This window comes from Patella vulgata, chromosome 1 (assembly GCF_932274485.2).
Source record: "Patella vulgata chromosome 1, xgPatVulg1.2, whole genome shotgun sequence".
Taxonomy (NCBI): domain Eukaryota; kingdom Metazoa; phylum Mollusca; class Gastropoda; family Patellidae; genus Patella; species Patella vulgata.
This window is the reverse complement of record NC_065879.2, coordinates 39,139,155-39,159,811: the sequence shown is the minus strand read 5'-3', so window position 1 is coordinate 39,159,811 and position 20,657 is coordinate 39,139,155. Positions and strand designations below refer to the sequence as shown.

At 31.2% G+C, this 20,657-nt stretch overlaps 1 protein-coding gene across 1 annotated transcript; it reads left to right on the top strand.

Moving 5' to 3' along the window:
- The first annotated feature begins 1,944 nt into the window (after positions 1 to 1,944).
- Positions 1,945 to 19,537, top strand: LOC126813077 (cAMP-dependent protein kinase catalytic subunit PRKX). Its single transcript, XM_050539128.2, has 8 exons — positions 1,945 to 2,417; positions 6,108 to 6,276; positions 8,113 to 8,376; positions 8,635 to 8,754; positions 13,324 to 13,419; positions 14,478 to 14,535; positions 15,061 to 15,138; positions 17,042 to 19,537. The coding sequence occupies exons 1-8, from the start codon at positions 2,288 to 2,290 to the stop codon at positions 17,165 to 17,167; spliced, it is 1,041 nt and encodes a 346-aa protein (XP_050395085.1). The 5' UTR covers positions 1,945 to 2,287; the 3' UTR covers positions 17,168 to 19,537.
- The last annotated feature ends 1,120 nt before the right edge of the window (positions 19,538 to 20,657 follow it).

The window sequence follows — 20,657 nt, the reverse complement described above, 5'->3', positions numbered from 1 at the left end:
AGCTAGTTATCCTTTACTTTAAAACGAATAAATAAATGCTAGATAACACCTTAGAAGTACCGGTTCTACATAGGCGTACGTACGGGCTCGATGAATGTTAGGGCGGGGGGAGGAGGAGGGGCAGAATCTAAATTGCCTGAAAAAATTTCGGGTTACAGACGATGTATAGGAACTCACCCCTAACCCCCGCCGCCAAAAAAGAAAAGAATTTGGAAATTTTGACGGTCGCAAACGCGTTTTCCTGGCGCGAATCGTGATAGTCGGTTGTTTTGACATCTTCTATTTCTGTGTAACTATTGTAACACTTCAGTGGTTTGCACGCCGTCACGTGTGTAAAATAAAATAGATATTTGAGTAGTGTCGGTCACCTATAACCTCCTGGTCTTCAACGTACAATATTTCTCTGGATGATAGAGACCAATATTTGAGTAACGTCCTTGTTGAATAATAATAATATATAATACAAAGAAGAGGGTGTGAGAAATTTTATACGTATATAAGTATATACCATCAACGATAAACAAATTCATTATTTATAAATTTGGATTATGACGTGACTTTTAAATTCTTTAATAACCAGAAGCCTTTTATGAAGGGTGTTTCACGTGTCCTCTTACCAAGATAAATCTAAAAATATCAGATAAATTTATACATAAAATTGTCCCGTGATGCATAGGCGTATGAGCTCGATGAGTGTTTGAAAATTTAACTGCCGCAAACCCGTTTTCCAGCTATTCCAGTCCGCGAATACAGCAACTTCAGTGAGGTCCAATATACATGTAGCCTACCTTCATGACTTACCCGAATCCCAAATCCCAAAACAACCAATCGCGGGGTATGGGGGATTCGCGCTCCCCGAAAAATTTTTGAAAATTTAACCGCAGCAAATTCGTTTTTTTCTGATATTCTAGCCCGTAAATTAAGCAACTTTAAAATTTCCAATCGGGTTGCAACCGAAATCCCACTGTATGCCGACCTGAATTCCAATAATCCAATCAGACTGTTGCAGCTATATATATTCTCAAATGATAATCGATGCCCGAAAAGTGTCGCACAAAGTACGTAGCTCCAGATAGTAAATTCAGTACAAATTCGTCGAATTCAATTAAAAGAAAAGTAAATTTAGTGTTTTATTAGATTTCGGGCACTTTATTTTGCCAACTATAGATGAAATAATAGTTTTTGTTTTCACTTTACCCGTCTGCCCGAAAAGTCAGATTAAAGGGACAATAACACTCTTGCTGGCTTGACAGCTCCAGAAAATAAAAAATAGCCTTATTCTAAGTACTAGATGTGTTAGTGTCCTACCTGTTGTGTAAATTATCCATTAAATCCTATTTTACTTGTCCAGAGGGTTCAAAAATATTTTTAGATCCAAATCACATTTGAAAAGCTTTACGTCAGGCTTTTCAAATCATTTAGTTGAATTTTTCCAATTTTTTAAATTAGGTGTGTTAAGATGAAATTTGTATCATCAAATAATTGGAATGTTGTAAAATAGTACAATTTGATGACCAGAATAAAGATTGGGACGAATTATTCAGTTACCACAAGTGTGGTATTGAGCCTTTAACTAAGACTGACCGAAAATTAGGGGGGGGGGCAGCTTCCCCCGATCCCCCGATCCCCTGACGCGTACGCCTGTGGTTTTATAGCAGTGGAAAACATAAGGCCTGTCATTGAGTCAACTGACGTGGTTTCGAATCCCCGGTTGTACGTGACAAGGGGTAGGGTCGCCTGTACAACCTCGTTGGTTTTCTTCGGGTCCCCCGGTTTCCTCCCACTGCTAAAGACCCCTACCGTCAAGCGAATTATAGAAATAAAATCAAACCATGTGTTGGTCCCGAAATGACCTAGTTTGTGTCGAGTGGACGTTGTAAATGGCCAAAGACACGCTGGATACCCAAGAAAATCAATACACGAGGCGCCTGCGCGAGCACCTGCTCAAAGGGAAGCAGACGAATTTACTCGTATATTGCCAACACTGTGATTAACCAGAAAGAACTTTGATCGTATACAAGGAGAGTTTATGTACTCAGGAACATAGCGGTACCAGTATATCCAATTACATAATTAGTAACAGTAACATTATTAAACTAATTATGCGATGTATGCTTGTCTAGAAAGTTACAACGGTATGAAATCATTAGATGACTGAAGACAGATAAACCTAAAATGCCGCTTCAGAACTCGCGGAAAAGCGTTAACTGTTTATGACCCACGATTTGGATATCGTCTTGGATTCTATTTACATGTAGAAATCTACGCCAAAAGTAAAAGGGAGAAAATGGCGTCGGCTAAAGTTGCCAAAGCTAAACGGAAAGAATCTATACAGAAAGATTCTCCTTTAAACTGTGAAGAGGATGCTAATAAAACAGATAAAAATTTAGATGATTTAAAAATACTATCAACTGTTGGTAAGCATATTATCGAGATGGTTTTTTTTTTATTTTGAATAGGTACCGTTATCATTTTATCCCGTTATAATAATAACTTTCAGTACTAACCCACATTATTAGCAGCCAATATATTATACACAGTTATTTATTATAACAATGTTTGAAGATGCAAAATAACTTATAATATTCAATAATGATATATTAAAGCTACGTGTAAGTCTCAAACTTAATATCATCCAAAGTCTTCGACATTGAAAACACAAATTATTTGTCAATTTAAATCAAAATTGAAGTTGGGAAAAGATGGGCTTCTGATATCCAATATTAAGACAAAATAAACATTTTACCATTGGTACACAAATCGTGTACCATATGCGTTTCAGTGCCATTTGTAACAAGGGGCTCGAAGAACAACGTTAGACATATTCCACAAGTCATGTCAAACGGTGACCTCATATTCTTATCTGGAGAGCATGCGGAATGAATACTATCAGTGTAGACTGGAATAACCAGGTGCTACAGATTGCCATTTGATTGAGACTTCTGGCATATTTTGACGAACATAACTGATTTAAAATTAGTGTAAAAACAGAAACGATTGAATGTAAATCAGTTTATATAACATCTTATCTTATCTTATCTTATTACATTATTATATGTGTTGCGACCCATTTGTGTCAATTTCTAGTCCCAAATATTAGCAATTTAGCTCCTTTAAAATTATAGATATGTTCTATCATAAAAAGGATTATAGGTCAATTATACATAGACAGAATGGTGACCATAAACATTTAATGAATATTACGTGCATGTTGAAAAAGTAAAGTATTTTTGAAAAAGTTAATTTTTGATTAGAGTACATGTACCTCATGCTTCTGTAAGAAAGACAAGAAGAAGAAATCAGTTTTATGAATGTCACACACCAATAACAGTAACATTTATTTATAGACAATATAAATTTATTGATGCCCAGCCATACTTTTGAGATACATTATCATTTTTAAAAAAACCTTTTAAAATGTTGATAACAGTATTACAATTAATGTGATAACAGTATATATAACTGATTTTGTACATATTTTATTTTTAACTTGCATGTGCTTTTCGGTTATTTAAGAAAGCTTTACATTGTTTAAACACAGGGACCTATAGTTTGTAGGATATTTGCATTAATAGTTAAGAAACACGTTTTGTTACAGATAAATATTAAGTTGTGTTGTGGTAATTGGAATGGTCCATAAGACCTTATATTCCTTTGATAAAAGGGAACTAGATATGATATACATGTTTTACTGTATATTCACTGTGAGTTGTTGGAGATAATTGTCTTTGGAAATTGTATTTTGAAAAGTAATGTGATAGATTAGAGAAAGGACAAAGTAATGTATTTTAGTTGTTTTAAATTTCTCTGCCTTGATCAGTGAATATTAGAATCTGTCTTTCAACATTTAATTAAATTTAACACTATATCTTGGCAGAGGTAACCTACATGTATATATTCTCTGTACTAATATTAATTTAAGTAGTGGACGGATTCAAAACCCAATTTTGTGGCCACATGATTAAATTTACAGAATTTAAAATAACTTTAATATAAATCTGATTAAATATAATAAAGGCACAAACTGGGTCTAAAAATGGGAAAGAAAATGAATACAATTTTGATATAATTTTGAACATGTTAATAATTAATATCTCTGTCTGTGTATCATTTGCAAATCAGTTATTTAGCATTTAATTAAGAAAACAAAATATCCCGACTTGGATTCAATCAGATTAAAAGGAGGTCTATCAGAAGACTAGCGAAGATTATAGGTGGCACTGGCTTTTGACCATATCCTGTTTATACTGTCTGCAGAGGATTCCGAATGCTGACAAATTGTCTATTATATCTTTGTAAATACCGAATAGAATTAATCCATTTTGCGCTGATATTTCTATAACATTTTCATGTTTTACAAATATTGTAGTTAGCAAGAGATTTCAACTTAAGATAAAGTTATATGTAACTTGATAACAGGGTATACTTAAAATTGTTGAAGGTAGATCTTTACATACTGAATATTTTGTTGATATTACATGTATATATAATTACTGTTCACTTTCAAAGCAGCTTTCAAAGAGCATTAGGAGCCACGGTGGCTAGGTGGTTAAGACGTTGGCTTGCTATCTTGGTGGTCGGGTGTTGGATCCCTGCATTGGCCAATAAAGTTCATCTGGATTTTCCGACGTGGTTTCCCCTTGTCAGTGGTGCAAAACTGAGGGCCTGACAAGGGCAGCTGTCTAGTCCTTTGGATGATACGAAAAACCGAGGTCCTGTGTATAAATTGGAATGCACATAAAAGATCCCTTGGCAGTTGGAATTCGATATAAGAGTAGGCCATAGCGTCGCTGCCCGGGCAAAATTTCCCTCATAGCACACTGTATGGCGTATGCCTGTCTTCATTAGCCCAGGTTAGGAGCAGAACAGTAGGACGTTAAACCCCATTTCATTTCATTTCATTTCAAAGCACTTTAATGATCTTTATTCATGATATATTTTCTGTTTCACCGGCATTGCAATAGATACATGTATGATAGTTTTACTGTCTGTTTCACCTAGTTGTGTGTAAGCTGGCCCATTAGGTATTACTCATCTATATGCAATAAAATGACAAATTATGCTGAATTAGGCAAGGAATTTTAAGAAAGAGCCAAACCTGTAATACAAATTATTCACTACTGAGTTGCCAGTATTATTACTAAATAAATTAATGCACAAGACAAATATTGATCAGGCATACTTTTGTTACTAGTTTATATTGCTCATTATTAAACAAGTAATTTTATTTCAGACTTCTTTGTATATTTTTTATGTTATTCATGATAAACTAAAAAGAAAATGATATATTGCCTTGAGATATAGATTCTAAATCTTTTTTGTTTCAGAAATGCATATTTATGGAGCAGTTTAATTAGTGTAGTTATAGTATCACTAAAAATGTAAAAGTATACTTAAAGAGACAGTTTGATATTTTTATATGCCCATCACAATTTCATGTGAACAATTTTCAAATTTATGTTCAAACTTAAAAAATCTTTTGAACATTATGCAGGACAAAGGTTCTTGAAGACATTCTGAAATTTTGAATTGCCAAGTGCCAAGTTATTTAAGTCTATAAAATCTTGTGAATACCACACAACACTAGGTTCTCTACATACAAAATCTTAAATATAGGTGACAGTGTGGCATAAGAGAGGACCATATCAAATTTAAATTTGAAACTGTTTAACTGTTGAAGTAAACTCAATGTGAGGCCTGAACTTTTTGTGATCATTGAATAAACTTTACATCCGGCTATATACACTATAATATAGCAAAAGATTATTTCTAAGAATGCTTTGTAAACATGTCACAGACGGCAAATAAATAATAAGCGAGATAATGTGTGCACTTTATTAATGATTAATTATACATGTACATAAATGAATGATCTAATTAGTAGCATCAAAAAATAGATTTTTGTCATTTCTCCAATAATAATCTTTATGTTTAAGGGTAGAATTTGCCAAGTGTATTTAATCTTGTCAGTTGAAAGTTGGTGTCTCTAGTTAGCCATCTAATTTTAGTCTTTTTAGGTACTGGTACAGTGATATTTATATAGAAAATTGTGAACAGATGATGTTTACCATTTACCAATGTTTAATTTTTCAAAATATGTATTACAGGAACAGGTACATTTGGTCGTGTTGTACAGATCCGACATAAGGAAACCAAAGAATATATGGCACTAAAAGTAATGTCAATAACAGATGTTGTTAGACTCAAACAAATAGAACATATTAGAAATGAAAAAGAAATTCTGGAATCTGTCAGTCATCCTTTTATTGTAAATATGTAAGTATTGATTGAGAACAGATTAACGTTACAAATATTTGATTATTTGCTAAGATTGATTAAGCCTGTTTAATTAGATTTATGATTAGCTATGTATGGTGGGATTTTTTTTATGAACTTTTAGGCACTTCTAATTATAGATAGCTTAATACAAGCAACTGGAATATTTAGCACAAATTGAACAATCCTGACAAAATGATACTTATAGAATTTTGGGATACAGTAATTAGATCAGTCTAGGAATGATAAATAATGATTTCAGTCAGACGCAAATTGCTCTTTTATTTTGTACCATCTTTGAGCTAGAGGCAAATATTGCAAAGATTACCTATGTATTGGTATCATGCATCTATATGTACATGTATATGTATCTACCTATCTCTGCTTGTAATTCCTTCAGGGTTTTAATGTGGAGATGTCAAAGAATTTTTATCAACAGACAGATAAATTGAACATTTTTTGCATCTCAGATCCCTATTTATAATTACTCAAATGTAATAAATTGAGAAATGTTATTTGGGAGACAGATAGTCAGAAGATTTTTCTGATTTCTGAGAACTACACTATTTATTGTCTTCCACTATACCAAGCAGTTTAAAGATATTTTGAACTTCTGTTTAAACTTTAAACAGAACTTTAAATATCTCATTTTACGTTATTACAAAAATTGTATTTTCTTTATAAATGGAAGTTGTGAGAAAGATAAAAAACATAAACCACAACTTGAATTATTTTATGGGATATAAAGCAAATACCTTGTATTTAAACGGATGGTGTTGGCTGTTAATAATAGTTTAATAAATTCAAACATTCAGAGTTTTATAACCAGGGGTATAGAAAATCTGCTATGGAAATGTGATTCTATTGAAAGTGCATATGACTTTTGAATATATACCATTCACACCAATATGACAGACTGATTGTAAACAAATATTGCCTTGTATGGAAGATTGAGTGTATACAAGGGAGTAATAAAAATTGAAATGATGTACGCTGATAACCCTGTCATAATATATGTATTCATAAATATTATACAAATAGTTCAATAGTTGATTGATACTATACATGTACGTTTTATACGCGGAGTTTAATGTAGACCTATCTTACCTGCATTTAATGTAGACGTATATTGTCGTCACCTTCGTCCTGTGGTCTGGTCACCAATCCTAGTGATCACTCCACAGGTGAGAGTTGTTTGTAGGTTATATTTATTTTCCATGTTGCTAATCTTTCCAGTCATATTTTGCTTTTAAAGCTTGTAAACACAACAAAGGACAAACTTTTCGATGGCATTTTTCTAAAAAAAAAAAAAACATTGTGGGATTGTTCAATTGGGCCAAAGGATTAACCCTGTCGAAATTCAGAATTTTTTAATTGCAAGTCACAGAGTTTGTCTTTCAATTTATGACATCTTGTGAGCATAGTCCATACCTAATAGAATTTTTAAAACTATGTGACCTTTCTATTTACAGTTTTTGGATTTACACTCCAAAACCACCATATACACAAAAAATAATTTTCAAAAAGATGCATCTATTGGTGAATTCTCTTTCATATTGTGTACATAGAATTAAGTAAACTGAATAATTGTAATAAAAAAGAACAGTTGACAATTTTGGATAGTTAAATGACTTGGCACACCACACTATAGTTTTGTGTTTCCCGAAACTAATTGGCATTCTCAATTAACATAAATTAATTTATAGATATATTTCAGTGACTTTTCGATTTTTACTCCTTGTGCCTAAGTTTCACTGTGAAATGAAATTGTTATAACTGCATTTGCATCTCACTCTCAGTATATCTTTGATAATGGTATATGTATTTGTATTATAGGCAAAAGGCATGGCATACTGATACTTTTCTATATATGTTAATGGAATATGTGCCAGGAGGAGAACTATTTACATACCTTCGTCACAAAGGCAAATTTACTGTATCAGGATCTATGTTTTATTCTTGTGAAATAGTTTGTGCATTAGACTATTTACATTCACACTCTATTGTGTATCGGGACTTAAAGCCAGAAAATCTCCTGCTAGATCCAGATGGGCATTTAAAGATAACAGATTTTGGATTTGCTAAGAAAGTATCAGATAGGTAAATATCATGACATCAGCTTCATAACTTTGATATTTATTCAGTTTGTTTTCCCTCAGACTTGTGATGCCAAAAGTGTGGTATGTCATACTTGAAATAGTTCAAATAGGACAAATTTGAATTCAAACGTTAAAATTGTCTAGATCAGGTCAAATTTGAATTCAAATGCTTGAATGTCTGACAAAATATTTCAGAATGGAAAATCTGACATCTATTGGAGATATACTATTTTTAAATCCTTACTTCTGTTTGTTTTAGAACCTGGACATTATGTGGTACACCCGAATATTTAGCTCCTGAAATAATACAAAGTAAAGGTCATAATAAAGCTGTAGATTGGTGGTCTCTGGGTGTACTTATATTTGAAATGATGGTTGGGTATGTATATAGACAAATATTTCTCTAAGCTTCACATTTATTGTTGACATTGTGGATCAAATAACTCCTTTTTTATTTGCAGCTGATGATGTCACTTAAATAAATACAGATGTATTGACATTGATGTAGCTCACTTTAAATAGGTTTGTCAGCACTGTGAATAAACTCAAATTTAAAGATTCAAACTTTAAGCTTTTGAAATATTATTTATAAGCTTTCTTTAGGAATTCTTGCTTGGCTAAATCAGTTAAAAAGTAATTAAGAAAACACATTTAGGATAAAAGCAAATGGATGTGTAGTTCTTCAGTATCTTGGTAATGAGAAAACCGTAGCCTCAAGAGAGGTACTGTCTTTTTTTTAAATTTCAAAATTTGTGAGAAGAGCAAACAAACTATCTGTGTTTTCAATTTTTTTTTTTTTTTCATAGAAATATGAACAAAATTTTAAGAATTGTCCTGGAGAACTAAAATTCAAATTGGTGAGATCTTGTAATGAGATGTTGGTATTAGTTAAAGGCCCAAATATTCAGATAAATCCAAAAATTATTTATTTATATTACAAATTAATTACATTGAAAAAAAAATGATTATGGAATTTAAGTGTAGAAAGGGGTGTCTGAAGGCTTTTAAATCCTATCTCTTCCATAATTATTTTTTTCATTGTAATTAACTCTGTTAAGAACTTGTGCATACTGGGTATCATTTGCTTCATATGTACACTTTCAAATATGTACAGTAGCATAATTATAGGACAGCTCTGAATACAAATGCATTTTATTGTTAATTACTAAACCTATTTATTTCATATATTTTTTAATAAAATCATTAGGAATTCAATATTTAACAAGATTAAATAAAAAAAAAAACATAAAAAAGAAGGAGAGTATGTCCCTTTGATGTTGTATAACAATGTCCTGATTGAATGACCGAAGCAAATTTTTATCTCTTGGTATTAAGTGAATATGTGTGTCATTGTTATATAGGTCAATTTCAAATCAAATAAATATTATGACTGAGCGAAAAAAAAGTGTCAGTACATTTACTCCCAAAAATTTCAGTTCATGTGCCTCAAAGAATTATGAAACTATAGCTGAGATCAGCACATAGGTTCAGATCAGCTTTTTCGTCCACACTGAAAGGCTTAGAATTTGTGCAAGCAGATAAAATCGATTAGTCCATTTGCCGGCACTTTGCTGGAATTATTTTTTGTTGGATCATGTTCCTGCTTTTTTCCCTAAGCAAATTACCCTAAGTATCTGCTTTTCCATACACCAATGTGAACACAGCCCAGCCTAGACTTTCTGGGCTAAATTATTATTTCATTTCTAAATTCTTTGATAAAATATGTCTAATCATCAGCACCTACATATTTCGTCTAAATAAGCCTGTTTAATGTACATGCCAGCTAAAATTTCTAAGTACTATTAGACCAGATAATCTGCATTGAATAATAGTACATGTATCTTAGCACCTGAGAAATTGTTTGTCTAAAATTATTTATGGTATGTCATATCATGTTTATGTCAGCTCAAGGCTAATAGATAAAACTACATGACAGAGTTTGATTTTTCCATTTTGGGAACAATAACTAGACTTAAATCTGATATCAGTGCTTCTAAAAAAATTGAAATAGGTTATCATACTTTTAATTTGTCATTTATCTTTTTTTTTTTTACTGGATAAGAATTTGTCATTTATTCTTGTTACTACCTATGACCAGGTAGAACAGAATGTTTCTGAGTGCCAGTTGTATGAAGCGACTCGATGAACGAGGCTAAACATATCCCATGTAGGAGAATACTACCGGTGTTGGGCAGTTGACCCTTCTCCTTGTTAAATCCCATAGCCTTGTGTTCAATAATAATACCACTGTTACAAGTCTGTAAAAACCAAACTTATATTTACAATTGAATTAAAAGCATTCAAACATAAAAAGGGGTACTGTAATATAAATAGACAATGTTTCCAAATTCAATGCACATTACAAATACATAAAGAAAGGGTTTTTTAAATTATCATTTGTCATGTATGTAGGCCTCTGCCTTATTTAACAATTCAACACCTAAATCATACATGTAATGATGACAAGAGTTGGTTTGACTTTTTGAACTACGAGTATAATAATTCAAAGCTAATTAGTTTATATGTTGGTTGAAAGCCAAAAAGTTGTATAATGTAGGTTTTATAAATTGATTTGATACAAGCTGACTATACACTGTAGTGCTTTATCAATTTGATTTCTATGTACATGGCAAACTATTTATAGCCGTTGAACAAGTTATACATATAGTAAATATATAAATAGACCATGTAGACTGGTAAATATAGCTTATACTCTGTCTGAGTGGGGAAAAATATACATATGCAATTGGTTTGCACCTTGCTGTTGGCACATGTACACATCCATTTGTATAATAGTGTGATAATATGTTAAAGGTTCTAAATCTACAGTTATTCAGTTCAAATAAAACTTTTCTCAATTAATCTTGATAAACATCTAATTTGCCATGGGCTAGTTATGCCAGAGATATTTATAATTTTAAATGAACCAATCTACTGGGTAAAAGAATGAAATTTTTCACTTCTGCAACTAAAGGATACATTGAAGTCAGTCTGTATGTACAAAGTAATTGTTATTTTTTTTATTTCTATGGATCATGAACACTTTTTCATCACTATTTTCATTTATAATATAGAATTCCTTTAATAAAAAGAATGAATTATTCAGATATTGCAGCTCCAAATTTATTTCCATATGATGACCTTCTAAAGTTCACATTACCCTCTACTGATTTCACAGAGAGATTTATTTGTAATCGTCTGAATGATAACTAATTTCCATCCACCAAGATGGTCCAACTTATTTTGGGGGGGTTATAATCATCTGAATTATTATCTAAGAACACTTTCTAGCCTTTTCTTTTGGTTAATTTTGAATACATGTTTGTAAGACACCTATAATTGCTTATGTACTATAACAGTTTAACCGATATCGAATGAAATTTCCTCTCTAATATAAGGCCTGTCTTCATATAAACAAAAACATCATTTGGTCAGCTGCAACTATAAATACCATAGACCATTTAGTTGTAAGCTACTTGGCTTTTTATATTTTTCACCAATATGGTTACTTGTATAGGTAATTTTTTCCGTCAATATGCTTACATTCATATTTCATGTGGCATATAGCAGATCATGACTCGTACTAGTAGTACACAATGTTTTTGGGATATATTCCTCCTTATTGTTAGTTTTCCTTTTTGAGTGAAGTCTGTATCACTACAGGCCCAGGACTATACAGTGCAGTGGACGTTTACGGCTAGCCCCCGGATACATTCATTTAATCTGATATTTACGTTGTTTTGTAATTTCTGCATGTTGTGTCTTGTCTGTAGATATGTTTTATGTAATTGCATGTGGTGCAGTCATCCTGCACTTACTATTAAAGGTGCATATTGTAAGATTTAGATAAAGAGATGACAGTTTTCGCTATAACAGTTCAAACATAGATAACGAATAAGAATATGTTGAAATTTTTTTAGCAGAGTTATTGCCAGGGTTGGATTAATCATTGGGCAAACTAAGCACATGCTTAGGGCATCATGGGACAGGGGTCACCAGAGAATTTCTGCTTTGTTAGATTTGACAAATTTAACATATTTAATTTAAAAATTAATTAAGAACTTTTAATTAGTTTTTCATTGTTTTCATCTTTTCTTACTTTTGCCTGCTTTGTCTCAATTAATAATGACGTATATAAACCTCATTTTGATAAATGCAAATTTATTTTGTGGTTTATATATATAATGGGGGTACCAACAGGGGCTCTATGCGTCTTAATCCAGTCCTGGTTATTGCTGTTAGAAGAACAGTATAGTCTTGATTGTCATTGCTACCATTGTTTCGATATTAAACAAAGTCTTGATTATCCATTTTTTAATTAAATGATTAACCAGCAATCATGTTTAAATCTGTTGAAAATCAGAAGCATCCTATTGTCTAAAGCATTGATTATAAGCCTGGCATGTGAATAGATGTCTAATTAATGATTTATAGAACATTTGAGGCCAAATGAAAGATCTGCATTAGGCAGATTTAGCTCTTACATAATGCATCTTTAATATTGAAAAGCCAAATAAGTCCTGTAAATTTACTAAATAAGAAGAATTTAAAGGAATCCTTTGCATCAAATTTGAAGGTTTATAGTTCTGAGCAAAATTTTGGTGCATTTAACAATCTCACAAATGAATTGGAATTTCAATGATTTCACGTCAAAGTTTGATATAATTAAATAATTTTTGATAGATTTATTGAATGATCCAATAAATGCCCATTATATTTGCTGGTAGTTTCAATATATTTCATGGTTGATAATTAATTAAGAGCTCTGAAAAATATGTCTTTCCATGTAATTGTGCATGTTATGTAGGACTTAAATTAATTTACAGTGGTGGAATGCTGCTTTAATATTTAATGTTTTATTTATTCATGTTTTCCTCTTTGCTTAATTCTGGTTTAGTTTATGACAATTTTATGCTCTTATACATTATTGATTATCTAATCTGTTTAGATACCCACCATTTTTTGATGATAATCCTTTTGGGATATACCAGAAAATATTAGCTGGAAAGATAGCTTGGCCTCGCCAAATTGACCCTGTAGCAAAGTAAGTGATGTATACATGAAATACTTGATAAGTAAATAATATCATTAATATTGATAATGGTGTTTTAAATATACACCTGTGATTGTTGATTTCTTTAGGCCCACATTTCAGTGTCAGATACAATAGTTAATTATAGAATACATTGTTTAATCCAACTAAATACATAATGACTGGAAGTCAGTAATGACATCATAGAAAGTTGTTAACATGTGGCTACAGTACAGGTTTTTTTTTTCAAATTTTATGTGAAGCACTGGACTTTTGAAGGGGCGAACCCTATTGACATTCAGCTCTCACCTTCTCTTTGCCAAAAACCTTGTTAACAAGATTTTTAAAACAATTTGGTGTGAGGCATTGGGGTATTGAGAGACCAAACCCTACCAACCTTCCATTCAAACTCTGCCTCCCCTTTTCCACAAACAGAAGCTACAGTTTTTAATGACAATTTTTAAAATTTGGTGTGAATCATTGGAGTCATGAGAGGACGAACCTTATCGATATTCAGCATTCCACAACCTTCCTTTCCAGAGTAATGCCCCCTTTTTTTCAATAGCTGCTGTGTGGGAGCATGTTCACACTTTACGTGGCTATTATTTATGATAATACATAGGCCTACATTTTCATTTGTAAGGCTTTCCACTGAAATTATATCAACTTAAAGTTCCATATATTGCTTTTATTTTCAACATTCCCCATTTGAACACATGGTTAAAAATATTTGTAATTTAGAATTAACTTTTTAAGATATTTGACAATTACGTATGACCAAGCTTATGCAATATAAGAGTGGAATACACATTTAATAATGTTATGATTTAGCTGAATCTTTAAAAAAATTTAACAACCAAGCTTTATACTCAAAATTTTGTATATACATCTAAAGCATTTTTATTAAAAAAAAATTTTTTTTAAAAAGAACACCCAAAAAACCAATGTGATGAAAAAGCTATCTATCTTTAAAAAGCTTTTTAATAAAACTATTCCTGACATTTTAATACTTAAAGTATGTCATAACGATATTCAGTGAAGTACATGTTTTTATGTATGTATATTAACAGGGATCTCATAAAGAAGTTATTATGTGCAGATAGGACCAGAAGATTAGGTAATATGAGAGTAAGTCATCATCTTAATTTTCTTCTATTACATATTGTATTAAAAAATTGTGTAATTATCTATGTGAAAGGAAGATTAATTTCTGTACACATTTGTATACAGTTATTATAATAATATTGACTAAGCTCTTGTATATATAGAAGGTTTATTTTAAGGAATTTTTTTTTTGTATGCAATATGATATATAAAATCATATAACCTCAACACATATATGAGTAAGTAAATCTAGAAGGAAAACAAAATGCTAAACTTTTTTTTTCTTTTTTGGGGGGGTTAAAATTGCTCTGCATTAATGATAGATAGATAGGATTTATTACATCAAACACCCTTTTCAGGTAGCATGTAAATTATACATTATGCATGAAAAATACATAAAAAAATGGATGAAAAATACATAAAAAGTTAATTATATGCAGTTAAATGATTCTAAAGTGACCCTTGTATTCCAGTTTAAAATTTATTTTTGATAAAAAAAAAGGTCTAATGACTCCAGTTAAAATTATATTCCATTTGTTGTTTACATAGAGTGGGGCTGATGATATAAAGAAACATAGATGGTACAAAGGTATTGACTGGGATGAGGTACAAGAAAGAAAATTGAAGGTGAGCTTATATCCAATTTCTTTCTATTCAATATGTCAGGGCTGACAAGAAAAGTTTGTTGAAATGACTAGACCTCTTTGGTTGGGCTCAAATATAGAGGTGATCATTTAATTAAGTTTTATCTGTTGATTTGCTTTGTGAAGTGGGTATCTGTAAATGTCTAAAATTTTACGTCCATATATTAAGCCAATGCTGAGATAACTGATTTTACATACCACTGTCAACAGTATAAAGATGCCTTCCTGCATGCAAAATGTGTGATTTGATAATATAGTTGGACTAAAAACATATTCAAACTAATTTATTTATCAAAAGTTTGTGTCAAATCCCTCTTAAAACACTTAACATTTTAATCAGAAAAAAACTATCCCATGCCGTGAGAATATATTATTAATCTGACTGATTGATTGAGTTGTTTCAATGGCATTTAGTAATTGAACTGGAATTATGATGATTGATTGTCGAAGAATCCATTCTGTCAAAACTGTCTGCTGACCATTTATCATAAATATCGAAACCTAAGTATATTCCTAGATTATTCTCATTCAATATCTTTTTCTGTTGTTTAATCACAGAGTATACTTGACATTTCATTCTCTCAATGTTCTCAGGACCGTGACAGACTACCTTTTAAAGATACCCTCACATTTTTATCTTGTGCGCACCCTATTTGTGTTTTTCAAGGAATCTAGTATTTTTCTAGTATGATAAGGTATCACTATATATACCACAATTGGCATACTTTTATGTATCTTTAAACCATAAAGGAAATTAAAATGTGTCAACAAACATACTCCATGTAATATTTTAATTGTTTAGATTTTACCCCATGACTCACTGAAATAACAAATTAGATCAATCTTATTCAGCACTTTATTTTGTCGTAGCTACTTTAAACTGTTTGTACGGCACTCCATATGTCAGGGCTTACAAGGAAAGTGTAAATGATATGAAAACCTGAGCTGCAATTTACACAGTAAACGTAAAAGATTCGGAGGCTGGATAAATGGGTTTCTCTTCAGCCCAACATAATTTGATCCTCAGAAACATGAGGTTGTTTGGGTAATTGCTTGATATTTCTAATCAGCAAATATATTTTGTTCAATCTAATGATGTTTTAATTACTGTCCGAACCTATGCTTAAGTCTACATTTAGTAAATGACATTTCACACCAATCATCTTGTGTTTATTTGCTTTGGGGTTGTGTTTGCTGGGGCAAAGAGCACAAAATTCTTTGTTGATATAAAATATATCAACACAAGTTTTGAGACTCTGAATAATGCACTATGTAAGATTTAGATAATGAGCTGGCCATTCTTGCTATAATAGTTGAAAAATAAATAATATAATGAAATGTGAACATGTTGAAAATTACAGTCAAATTACTCGTTTCTGAACGAAGTTATTATGCTTTGATGTGTTCAAAAAATAGTCTTGATTGTCAAGTACCATTGTTAAAATAATTAACAAAGTCTTGATAATCCATTAATAAATCAAATAATTAAATGGTGATATGAAAATCCCGACCATCCAATGGTCTAGAGAGTTGATTATGAGCTTGTCATGTGAATAAATGTCGAAATAATAGTTTATATAACATTAGCTCTTACCTAATGCATCTTTATAAAAGGGTATGAAATTATATGTATACCCCAATATCACCCTTAAATACAAAAAAGAAATATACATGTAAATGGAAATCACAATCTTTTTTTAAAAGTTGAAGCTATATCTTATAGGAGATATTATTGCAGTATACATTTTAAGATAACAAACAGGTGAATACTGCCTGTGTAATGCAGCTGTAATGGGTGATAAACATTTATGATGTATTTAATATTCACTTACTCTCTGTTAAGCAAACAATATTATTTATCCACAATTGTTTTCATTTTTTTCTAGCCCCCGATTATTCCTGAGCTAACACATTTTGGAGACACAACAAATTTTGATGCTTATGCTGAAAATGACTGGCTTGACACAGCACCTGCGTCAGCAGAAGATATGGAAAATTTTCTTGATTTTTAAACTAGCAAATCCCAAAGTGTTCCAACTATGCATTCACAGTATACCAATTGTTAATTTTTCAGGGTGAATTATTATTAATAAGGTATAATGTAAATATTCATACAGATCTAGGTTATAGTGTATATTTTACACATATTGGTCATGTTTTACATTCATTTGCCTGCTTAATCCATAATAAAGTTTGTGCATTAAATCAGACAGTCCACATATTTATATATTCTAAAAATAGACAGATAATGAAGGAAGAGAACTACTTGATTCAATATTCTAGATGCATTCATTCAAGTGCCACACCTAATTAAATAATGCAAACCAGCAGTTGCTAATGGGACAATAGAACCACAACTAACAGTTAATTTTGAGACATAAAATAAGCAAATTTTTACCATATTAAAGATATATTATGGAAGATTAGATAAAGAGCTGGCAGTTCTCACTATAATAGTTAAAAATTAGATAAGGTAAAGGCAATTTGCTGAAAATTTCAGTCAAATTGATCTACGATGAACCAAGAATTAAGCAATTGAAATTTCAGCCTAGCCTTGATCATCATTACTAAAGTCGGTACGATAAAAAACATAGTCTCGATTATCCATTTCATGATTAGATCATGAAGGAAAGTTGATCAGCAAATGGGATCATAATCCAGTAAATATTGCAGGCTAGCGATGACATCGAGAGTTGATTATGGTCTGGATAAGTTAATTAATGTCTAATTAATAATTTAGATAACATTTCAGGCCTAATAAAAGACCTGCAATAGGCAGATTTAGCTCTTGCATAATGTATGTTTAAGGTACACACAAATTTTTTGTAAAGGTGATCATTGTCTATTTTTTGTCGAAATCATAACTTTGTTGGTTATGCACTTAGAAACACTCATGTGTAATGAAGTGCTATATAAATCGAACAATAATAATAATATAATATAAGTTCACAGCCCAGAGGGTGTTGTTATTTAAAAGAAACTATATATCATCTGATCTACATCCCTTTTATATAATTAGTCCCATTTATTAGAGTCACAATTTATACACCCAGTTCATTTGTATACAGTGATGGGAAAGATATTTAAGGTATGTTACTGTTGATGATGTATATTATATTGCTGTGATAAAAACTTTTCAGATAATTATTTTGTTATCCTTGTCGATCTCCTATTGTGTAAAAAGACGTTTTTTCATTGGAAAAAAAATATATAATTTTTTTTAAAAATAAAAGATTTTTTTTTAAAAATAGAAACATTTTTTATGTAGTTATTGTTTGTGTAGTCCGAAACAAAATGTTTATTTATTTCAATTTAGCTCATTGCTGAATGGATGTTTATATCCAACTGAACAAAGTGCCTTTATATTTTTTATGCTATTCATGATAAGGTGTTATGTACTGTGTACATGACATATAGGTATGTTATAAGAGTCGGGTTTTTAATGTATTAAACCTTTTTACCCCAAATTGTTTTTTATGCATAGTTATAGATAAGTCACATAAATTTATCAGTCAATCAACCTCTGACTCTCATTTCTGTTATATTTGTCTTCATGACAGTCTGTAAAATTGAGAGAGAGATGATATTTGTCAATCGTGTAATATAAAAAATGTACTTTTTAAATTTGAAGCTCTTTTTAGCCATATAAACACTGATAAAAAAAATCCTGTGTTTGGTGGCATCTAAACAGGTATTTTAAAAAGTGATTTAATCACTGATTAGCTTGTAGTGAGTGATTGCTTTATAGATCGAAATAGAAGTAATTTTGATATATATATATATATATATATATATATATATATATATATATATATATCTCAAGTTACATACCTATTTTTTTTGGTGCTTGACATCAGAAGAAGAACTGAAGACTGGTAGAAACTTTAACACAGAGAAAATTAATCTGACAATTAGTGTATTGTATTTAAATTATTGGGCATTAAATTAGCATTTCCCAGTCATTCTGATTGTCAAGATGATAAATAATATGGCGATGTGATTGATGGTGATAATATATGTGTATTATCTATGATGTTATTATACCGGTAGTAATGTAAATCATGCATGAGTAGATATTTATAATTTAGTGATCATAGCATAATTGTTTTACATGTATTATTGGAAAATAGATACATTTGTTTTCTTACCTTATAAGGGAAGACTTATGTGCTAATAGTTTTATTATTGTTATATATGCGGTACTTATTATTAGCTCATGTTTGTACAGTTTATACAATTTTAAAATGCTTAGTGAGGGTATTTTTGTCATCACAAATTTTAGTGTTTTGATGTAATTAGACGTGTTATACCTTTTTTTGATTTGAAACTTTTTTACAGTTATATCATTGCAGAATTAAACCTTATTTTCCATAAAAGGACAACAGACATTTCTCTCTCTTTTGTAATAAACATTACACAGATAGCACCAACTAAATAGAGACCCATGGTCACTTTAATCATTTTCAGCGGGTTGTCAGGATTGTTGCATTGCATTGACGTCATTTGAATTCACTTTCAAAGTATGTTGACATAGTCAGTGAAAAGCCCAGTAAGAGGTATATCTCCGTCAATAATAAGCCATTGTGGAATAATTGTAGTAGTGATGTTTATACAAAGATGTTTGATTTCTATACATAAGTCTGATGTTAACCGTTAAATTGATTAACTTCTAGCTAGATGTAACACCAGATTATAAACCCTGAACTCTTAATCCATTTCCTTGTGATTGAACTACCCCAAGTGCTGGTTACATATCAGCAATTTATATGACATATACTTAAGGTTAATCTTGTCAGTATTTAGCTTTATTATTATTCACAATTAAACATAGGTAAAGAACATTGCATGTTTCTAAGGCAAGAAAACAAATAATGAAGGAAATAACACTATTACAATTTTGTATCCAGCTGTTAAATTGCTTTCTTTCACATGGTTTGAAATGTGATACATTTATTTATAGATAACAGACTTTTCTAAAACGTTTAATATACCTTTGTTATCGCAGTCACTCACTTCCGTTTTAACTCAGGGGGGGTCTGTCATTGAGTCAACTGGAGGGGTTTCGATTCCCCAGGTGTACGTGACAAGGAGTAGGGTCGCCTGTCTAACCTTGTGGGTTTTTTCCGGGTCCTCCCACTGCTAAAGACCCCAACGCGCCAGCGAATTATTGAAATAAAAATTAACCATGTGTTAGTCCCGAAATGACCTAGTTTGTGTCGAGTGGACATTAAACTCCATTTCTCTCTCTCTCTCTCTCCGTCACACATTTGAGACAATAAATCTGCTGCTAGAATGTTCAACCATCAAACTTGGTAGTGTTGTTCATTGGGTGAATGTCAGGACTGAGTTCAATGATGATTATTTTCTGCTTAAGCTATTCAAAGATAAGCAATTTCATTGGTCGAGACTTGGAAGTGACTGTGATAATAAAGGATGTTCCAACTTTTTAACTTTCCTTTTCAAGCAAACCCAGATGAAATTATGGCTGAAAGAGCAGCATAA